Raw genomic sequence first — 9,759 nt, 5'->3', positions numbered from 1 at the left:
TAAATAGGTAATGGAAGAAATGTGGTATTTTAGGTTGGATGGGGCCAAAATGTAGAAGCTAGCTTTTGGATCATATAGGATCCGTTTATTTGTGGGGTTTTTTTTAAGGGAAAAAAGCATATTTAATTTAAAATATTTAAAAATTATGATAACTAGATAAACATTTTAAAATATAAAATTAGATATAAAAGCTTCTTGTGCTTTTCTCTCAAGTTCAACAGAGTAACTAAAAAAATATAACAACTCTTTTTCCCAAAGATCATCCTATTATATACGTAATTCCCATTCACATGACAAAAGCTTTCATGTCAAACATACTCAAATGATTCCACACTTCAACCATGCCTTTCTCTTAAGTTGGAGAGTCTTAGCTTAGAATAACACCGTGTTTGCCAACCAAAGTTTTGAAGAAACACATAAAGGTGTCGCAATATAGTATTATGGCATATAAAAGAAAATTTTTGGTACATGAAGTTTCATCTAGTTTCAATATTCAAATCATAAAAGATTTGATACCACACATGTTCAAATGTTTCCAAACTCCATTAATGTTTTTGTTTTAATTTGGAGAACACCTTTGTGCCCAAATATTCCCGCATTACAACCATGCCCTTCTAATTTGGAGTATGCGTAATGATGAAGTGGATGAAGTCCTACATTTAATAAGATTAACGAGATCCTTTTAGTACATGATAAATTAAATTCTCGCATCGAATGATTATGGTTAAGGAAAACCTTTTAATAAGAAGAAAGTCATGCTATTCAGTACCAGACAAAATACATTTGCATAACACACGTAAAAAAAAGAAAAAGAAATCAGAAATTAAGAAGTGGGAATAAAACGTGAAAAAGATAAAAAATTATCAATTGGTATAACTCAGAAAAAAAGAAATACAGTGCCAGTTCCGTTGGTGTTGGAAGAATCCAATGACCTTACAAAAGATTTCAAACTTAGATCGGAATCATCACCTAAAAAATTACCTAAAGTTTTGTCTTGTTCAAGTCTTATATACCACAATTTACTTTAATTAATTTCTTCATTCTGGTATTTCAAAAGAAAGTGGCAAATCATTTTCTTTTGCAAGACACTTTTCTAATATAATATATATATATTTTACCAAATTTTTGGGATAAAATATTTGAGATATTATATTTGTACAACTAGGCAGTACAATTATTTTACAGCAATGAGATAAGACAACAAAGAAAAGTACTGAGATAAGATATATAGTTAATGTGATAAACGAAGATATCAATATGTCATTCGTACTCTTACTGTAATATACAAAAAAGAATACAATTCAATATGCTCCATTCGTTGAATCCCATGACAAAGATTGCAGAGATCCATTCGTTGGGCCAAAAAAAATTTACAGCACAAAATTACTTCTAATAGAAAAATACTAATAATTAAGCAGCCAAAAAGTTAAAATGATCTCTTAACATTCTTGTAATCTGAGTCTATGCATTCCAATTCAGCCCTGTAAGGATTGAGCAATTTGAGAAGTTCAGTTGCTTTCTCCTTAGTCTCATCACCACATCCAACTTGCAACACCAACAAGAGCTTCTGAAAGGCACCAACTTGAAGGGCCTCAACAAGGGTTCTCCCTTCATCTTTTTCTCCAAACTTGCACAGTTTCCAAATCGCGGAAACAGAATAGTCTGTTGTCAAAGGTGAAACTCTCAGAATTTTCTTCACCAAAAGAGGAATTGTTAGATCATTCCCACAAGCCTTGTTCCTTCCTTCTTCAGAGCTGCATAGAGAGTCCAAAATGGTCACAGCCTTCTCACACATGCTCTTGTCTGAGTCAATGAGAATGTCAAGCAAAGAAGAAACCAAACCCAATTCAACAAATTTCAACCTCATCTTATCACTTGAATTGGAAGAGGATGAAACCAAGTACCAAACCGCACTCAATGAGGCCTTTGTGATGGTTGGACTAATCCTCTTGTTGATGAACTCCACCAAGAGTTCATTGACCCCTTCAATTTGTGACAAGGCCTCCAAATGCTTCACATCACCAAATTTCAGAAGCTCTTTCAATGCCACAATGGACTTCTCTTTCCCTGAGAGATCTTGGTGCTTCAAGAACCAAACCATGCATCTTAGAGAAGCCAAAGACCCCAAAGACTTGTGTGCCTCCAATTGAAGTGGAAACATCCAATTGAGTGCTGACAAAATCTCCTCAAGAAGCACCACATTCCTCTCAATGGAATCATTGGCAAATGCATCAAATGATGAAGCCAATGCCACAGGTGCTCCATTGTCCACTATGCACCTCTTGTTCCTCTCACTCTCACCACCCCACCTCTTCAGTTTCTGCACCAATTCAAGGCAACCATATTGGTCCAAATCCGTTGACGAGGCCTTCACTAGCATCAGAAGCTCAGCAACCTCAATTGAGCCAATTGGTATCCTTGGTGTTGGAATCCTCTCCACCCCATGTTGCCTATTCTCCACACACCAATCTTGAATCATTACCCTAAGGGAATGGTTTGGAATCATGTCAAAGTTCCTCACAACCTGGTTTGTGACAGGACATGTGATGTTCCCTTCATCAAACCACATCTCCACACTCTCCCTATCGTAGGTTATCCCTGTTGACAATGTCACAGGATCCTTCATCAAGTCAAGAGAAATTGGACATCTGAAGTGATTGGGAGTCACCAACTCAGCGATGGATTTGCCACCTTTGCGACGGTTTTTGTTGCTGCCCTTCCTTCTCCTCCATCCCAACACCATCTCTTCTATAGCAATTAACCAAAATTTGTGTTTTTTGTAAGGTGAATTGTGCTTTTTGGTGATCAAGTTTGGAACAATTTGATGAGAAATATTTTCTTCAATTCAATTGGGTTTGTTCGTGTATGTACAATATAAATATGAATATATTTATAGAGAATCAGACACACATAGATATATCATGTCTCGTGTGTGTGCTGTGTTATATAAGTACAGGGTCATGATCAGGGTCCTTGGTTTCATACATATGAATGTGTTCAAAGTTAGACCACCCCCAAAGAAAATACTATTATTCTAAGAGAGAAGCATTCAAATTTGAAGAGAGAGAGAGAGAGAGAGAGAGAGAGAGAACATTGACCATTGAAGAGTTGAAGAAAAATTATGAATACATGGTATAACCGTCAAAAGGGAAGAACGGGTAAAAGAAAAAACCGATATTGTTGTTTTTTTGTTTTGGGTTTGGCGTTGTTGGGGTGTAGACTCGGTGACACGCTTTCTACTAATGAATAAGACCAACACAACACGTACAATATCATGCTACACGTTAACACCCTTTTTTTTCTCTCAATTTTTTTGTTGTTGTTACTGCTACGCATGTGGTGTTGTTTACTTTGTGCTAAAATTTTGAAATTAGAGTTCAATTAGGTTTGATTAAAATTACTATATATAATTTTTTTTGGTTTATTAAAAAAATATACATATTTTTAATCTGATATCGTGTATTAGTATTAAAATTTGAATTTATTTAAATTGAAGTTAAATATAATTATGAGACTTGAATGGAATAAAAAATAAAAAAATCAGATAGAAAATAAAATAAAATATTTAACAGTATAAAGAAAGTCAAATGATTTACTAAAACAGTAATATTGTTTGGGTGAGTAATTGGTTTTCAATATACAGGTGATATATATAAGTTCATTTAATTAACTTTGAATTTAATTAAAAGGAAATAATAATTAAATTTTTTATGTTATTATTTAATCATGATTTTTGTTGTTTATGATAAGATGATTGATTTTTATAATAATTATTTTAAAAATTATATTTATTATAATTTTTAATTGATAGACTTTGATAATCTATCAAAATTAGTCTTGTCTATTAAGTATATAATCTGAGTTTAATTCTTAGGTTTAAGAATATGGAAAAAATATATATTGAGAAAAATCAGTTATGACTTGATAAATTAGTGGAGGGTTACTTGAAAGATTAAATCAAGTACTCTAAATATTTTTGGCCCAAAAAGAATTGAATAAATTTGATTGGTTTAAGTCGAGTTAAAGAATTATAAGTTTAAATATAATCCAACCTATTTTGATTGAATATTACTATTTTATTTTTATTTTCCTTTAAAATTGGCAAAATAATCACCAATTTGGCCCAGACCAACTGACCAAAATAAAGCACCCAAAAGAAATTTGAGATAGACCAAATTGTCCTACTTTTCATGCTTGACCTGCGAGGCCAAACCAAATAACTCATTTTGATACCTCTAATCAATATCTAAATGAGTCTCAAGCTTATAAAGGATACCTTTTGAATTATAAAAAATAAAATAAAAAAAATCATCAACTTTTAGAATTAATACATGATTTGGTCCTAAAAATGGTGATGTGTGTTGATTTAATTTCTAAAAGTCTCTATGTATATCTCCAAATCTGTCAATTTAATTAAAAATTAATCTTTATATGCTAACTTAGTCTCTACATAAGTCTACTTTGTCACAATTTAGTCTTCAAATTTATTAATTGTATGATAAATTTAGCCTTTAAATTTATTCATCTTCACATTAAAAATACTAATTTATCATGAAGTTGATAGATTTGAAAACTAAATTATAAACATTGAAAGTTTTATGAATGAAATCAATTCTCATAAAAAGAACTGGCAGTGTGGATATTGCACTAAGATTTGAATGTGTGAATAATCCTACGTGATATACTTCGTAATAACAGAGGAAGAAGATTTGGTAAGAAATTGATTGCTTAATAAAATTGTTGAAGGTGGAGGGAGAAGTCAACATCTTCAATAATGATGGGTTTTCATAATCTAATAGTATTTGTTTAGGGATATCTTGCTTAATTACTTTACAAATTTGTTTTACTTGAACACAAGATCTTAATAAACCATGTCATATAGCATGTGAAGATTATTTTGTTATTCTTTGTATGATGTGATACTTCGTAAATATATAATTTAGAACTTCTGCATGTTCAATGGAGGATAGAATTAATGTTTTTAGGTTTGGGATATAGGAATTGAAGTCGGTGGTACGCAGTGATGCATCTATCATTGAATTTACAAATTGAAATTTTGGGTTTTCGCGTATTTCGGTAAAAGATTTCTATGCTTCATTTGATGGGTTCATAAGAATTTTATTTAACAGCCATGCATGAGGTAAGTTAACTGATAACACATGTTTGAGGTGAAAATTTTGAATTTGATTCTTATAAAAAATATTCTTGGGAAATATTGATAAGTTTTAAGTATAATTAAAACTCTAGCTACTTAAGAATTAGTATCATAATCAGTCAAGAGAATCAAAGTTTATAAGAATAAGATTTTAATTAGGGTGGCAAAAATATTTTTTTTATGTAAGTATATAAAGACGAAACAAAAATAAAGCAATTAAAAAGTAGGTTGTTTTGAAAATTTCAGGATCAACGTTGAACTTCTACATATTCGTCTAATGCTTAAAGTAATTAAATTAAGTTTAAAAAACAAGTATAGACGTTCTACATACTAATACATACAGTTTATTTTTATTTTTATAACACTAATACATAAAGTTGTTGACTCTTGAAAGTTGAAACTATAGACATATTACCACCACCTACTTTTAAATTGCTTTGAATTCAAATAACTTCGTTTGACGCTCGCATGCATTTACTATTAGATGTTGCACACTAGAAGTAATTGATTTTTGTCTTATATATATATTATATATATATATATATATATATATATATATATATATATATATATATATATATATATATTCCATATTAATGAATGTAAAACAAAAACATAATTATTGGCTAATTTTTTATTATTAACAAAAGAATCCAACTAAAACCTTAGACGTAAACTTTATACATTTTAGTTGAATTTATTATAAATTTTTTATCTAATATAAAAGCTAACTACTTATAATTGTTTAACTCAATATCAAGTTTAAATCTAAACTAAATTTCTCAACATATGACTAAATACGTAAACATTGATCCAAAATTATGTTATTTTTACATGTTTTTTGAATTAATCAACACGAATCCAAATACACTCTTAGTTGTATGTAGATGGAACCTTTTTGCATTAATACCCTACTGTATTAAGTTGCAACACTACAAAAATTACGGAATTACTAAATTTTGAATATTTTAATTTAATGTTGTTTGAGTAAATTATATATATAAGCGACAAATAAAAATACAATACTTAAACAGATCATGAATTTTGTATTGGTGAGAGTCCAATATAATACATACATAATGTATCCTTCCAAGTACTAGATTGCAGCGATCTGGCGATTGGACTTAGGAGTCAAATTGTGATAATAAAAAATACATATAATAAAGAAATGAAGTTAAATAATGGAAACGGTGATCTTGAGGCATCATATCTAATTTTATAACTCTTAAAATTTATCAGGATGATTCAATTGATAGACCAGTTTATAATAGAGAAAATTCTCCTCAATGAATTCACAAACTAGTCTCTTATCTTATATATTTTTATCTAAGAATAAAAAATAGTACTAAAACTTTATATCACTTATTCAATTCATTCAATCAACTAAATTAGATTTTATTAATTAAAATAAATTTGGATTTAGATAATTTAAGGTTTAAAATTTGAGTATTCTTTTTATTTTATGATGAAAGGAAAAAATTGAATATTCTGGATAAAAAAAAATATAATTGAAAAAGAAGATATTATTAAAACCTATTATTAGAATTTGTTTTAACACAAATTAATTGATAAATATTTTATAAAAAAAACTTAGAAACTAACCTTTTATTCTGTCTTGAACAAGGTGTAGTGTGGTTTTAGTTTGACCTTTTCATTATATTTAATTTTGGTGGCTTATTGAAAAGCAAGACCAGAGGTGAATGAAAGAAAAGACACGGTGTTGTGTTGTGAGAGAGTTAGTTAGTCTCTGTTTTACCAAACCAAACTCCATTCTTGACACCTTCAAACCCAGCAATTGCATTGCAAACCAAACCATAGCCCCTAAATTTTTCATTCATATTAATTATTAATTAAGCCACCCATTTATTTTATTTTTATTTTCCTTTTGGAGACCAAAGGCTTTGACCTCCTTGCGTGTGCGGCGAGACCATGATGCAATAATAATCACCTTTCTATTCTCATCGTTGATGACATGAGAGCGTGCCACCAAAGCTAAATTTGAATCCTTTGCATAACGAATGAAGGCTTTTGATTTGGGGTCTTAATTTAGTTTGGACTAGTTCTTTTGCTGAGATTTTTTTTCTTCTTTTCCTTACACAATACTTTAAACAATTACTCATTAATTAATTCGATGTGCTTAGATTTTTTTATATATAAATTGAATAATTGAATTAAATTTTTTGTTATACTTGATTTAACATTTGCCATAATTAACCAAACTAACATTTTAATTGTGCGTAAATTATTCTTGTATTGATATGAAAATAACGTTATTTTCAGGTACAGTAACTTAAAAATGAGAAAAAAGATTACGCACTAAAGGTATAAAAAATTTATACAGTAATTCAATCACAATTTATTATATATAATAAATTTATTAATTTTTAAAATAATTATTTAAAATAATTTAAATGATAATTTATGATTAAATAATGATATAAAATTATTTTATATACATGTATAAAATAAAAAAGAAGAGGAAAGAATCAGAGCAATTGTAGTAGAAAAATAAGATACACAATTCACAACTATTTTAGGAAAAATCTATTGGAATTTTGGAGGATCCATGATGATTAAATCATGAGAGACTAACTTTATTATTTTTAATTGAACAAAATAATCGAATTTGTCCAAATTAAAAATAAAATTTGGTTTAATAAATAGTTTAATATATGTCTTAACCAAATTCAAATGAAATTGAGTCTTTTAAAGCAACATAAAAATTCTCATAACTTCAATCATAACTTTATGTCGTCGCCCACATAGAAAAATCTTTCATTATCACTTGACAAATAACTCCATAGGTAACATAATATAGTCATATAGATATGTTTTTGTGAGTAGTAGAACCAAAATCTATCCGCTAGCGTCCTTTGTTACAAAACTAAATTAACTTTAAAACAAAAAAAAATGAGAAGTTTACCATTTTCACACACTAAATAGTGTAAATGGGACTTTTTTGTTATATGTTTCATCCTACAAAAGCAAAAAAGAAATTTCTTATATTGTTCTCTTGTTTCTTCTCTCGAAAAAAAAATTATGCAATATCTTGAACTCTCAATTGACTTCCCCCAAATTCTAAATTTTATACATGCAACTTTGGGATTTAAATAATATGAGTAATTTAAATCACAATAATAGCAACAACAACAATTAAAGAAGAAAATAATAAACATACAATGCACAAATAATTTTTATGGTAAATTTTAAGACTCAAACAAGATACCTAGCGCACCATTAATCCTCATTCTTTGGATTGAAAAAGATTAACGGGAAGTGGTGCTCTCAACGTGTTGATTAAATATTGGTGTTAAGTCCTATCAAACAAACATTGTCTTTGGACATTCCATTGTTCACATGAAAAACTTATATGATGATTACTCCGTTCAAATAATAATTGTCTTTAAACATTTTATTATTCAAATGAAAAATCACATTATTTATAATCACCACATGTTTACCATCACAAACATGTAATTTTTCTGTCAAATTGTGTCTTCCTTTGGACCAAACACAATTTACATGAATAATTTCATACAAAATTCATGTAAATTCAATCAAATCAACTTATGCAATAAATGTTACTTTGACAACATGTTGTTTCAATCAATTTAACAAAAAAAAAAACAAGACAATTTAATATAATAAATGAGAGGTCTTAGAATTACACAAATTTCATATAATTTAGTTATATAAAAATATATAACAAAACATGCAAATATTTTGCACCCATCATAACATACCTAGCACAACATTAATTCTTGAGAAATTAATTTGTAATTGGTACTCTCAACACAATGATCAAATATTGATAATAAATTTTGTCAAATAATAGCCTTTCCTTATAATGACTATTATTCACATGAAATTACCTTTATAATTATCACACATTTATCATCACAAATATAAAATATTATTTGACCCCAAATTATGTCTTCCTTTAGATTAAACACAGTTTGAATAAATAATTCCATACAAAATCTATACAATTTTAATTAAATCAATTTTCACATTAGGGATTACTTTTGCAATATATCGTGTCAATCAATTTAATTAAAAAAAATACTAGACATATAAATAAATGAGAAAGATCTGTTACTGCTTTACACTCAATCATAATAGCAAAAAAAATATAAAATATTAATTACGGCAAAATAAATATCATATCTTTAAATTATATTTAATGCTATCATTGATTTATACTTAAAATGCCCCAAGCAAATATTGCATCTGTAAATAACATTATCACAAATTTATGAAAGGAATTAAAAAAATCATGTATAAATTATTAAAAGAAATATTTAAAATATTTTATATAAAAAATAATAAGATTATTCATAAAAAATATTTCCTTAATACTAATTTATGTTTGTAATGTTTGTGCAATGCACCTTAGAGACCGAAGAAATTTCACTTCACTTTTAACTTTAATTTGCTCCCATATTAGAAAATCATAATTATATAAATAAATTATATAATAACGTTTCTCCTTTAATTTATTAGTATTACAAGAATCTCGGAGTAAAACTTTTATCCAAAAGAAAGTAAAAAGAACAATACATGATTAGATGACGTTAACAGTCAATCATCAAAGATCATGATCA

General features: G+C 28.2%; 1 protein-coding gene across 1 annotated transcript; it reads right to left on the bottom strand.

Annotated features, from left to right (window-relative positions):
- Positions 1 to 1,231: 1,231 nt before the first annotated feature.
- On the bottom strand, positions 1,232 to 3,038 carry LOC100817623 (U-box domain-containing protein 21). Its single transcript, XM_003533268.5, has one exon. The coding sequence runs from the start codon at positions 2,741 to 2,743 to the stop codon at positions 1,427 to 1,429; it is 1,317 nt and encodes a 438-aa protein (XP_003533316.1). The 5' UTR covers positions 2,744 to 3,038; the 3' UTR covers positions 1,232 to 1,426.
- Between the last annotated feature and the right edge of the window lie 6,721 nt (positions 3,039 to 9,759).

The sequence above is a fragment of the Glycine max genome, chromosome 9 (assembly GCF_000004515.6).
Source record: "Glycine max cultivar Williams 82 chromosome 9, Glycine_max_v4.0, whole genome shotgun sequence".
In the NCBI taxonomy this organism is placed as follows: domain Eukaryota; kingdom Viridiplantae; phylum Streptophyta; class Magnoliopsida; order Fabales; family Fabaceae; genus Glycine; species Glycine max.
This window is presented reverse-complemented; position numbering and strand designations above follow the sequence as displayed.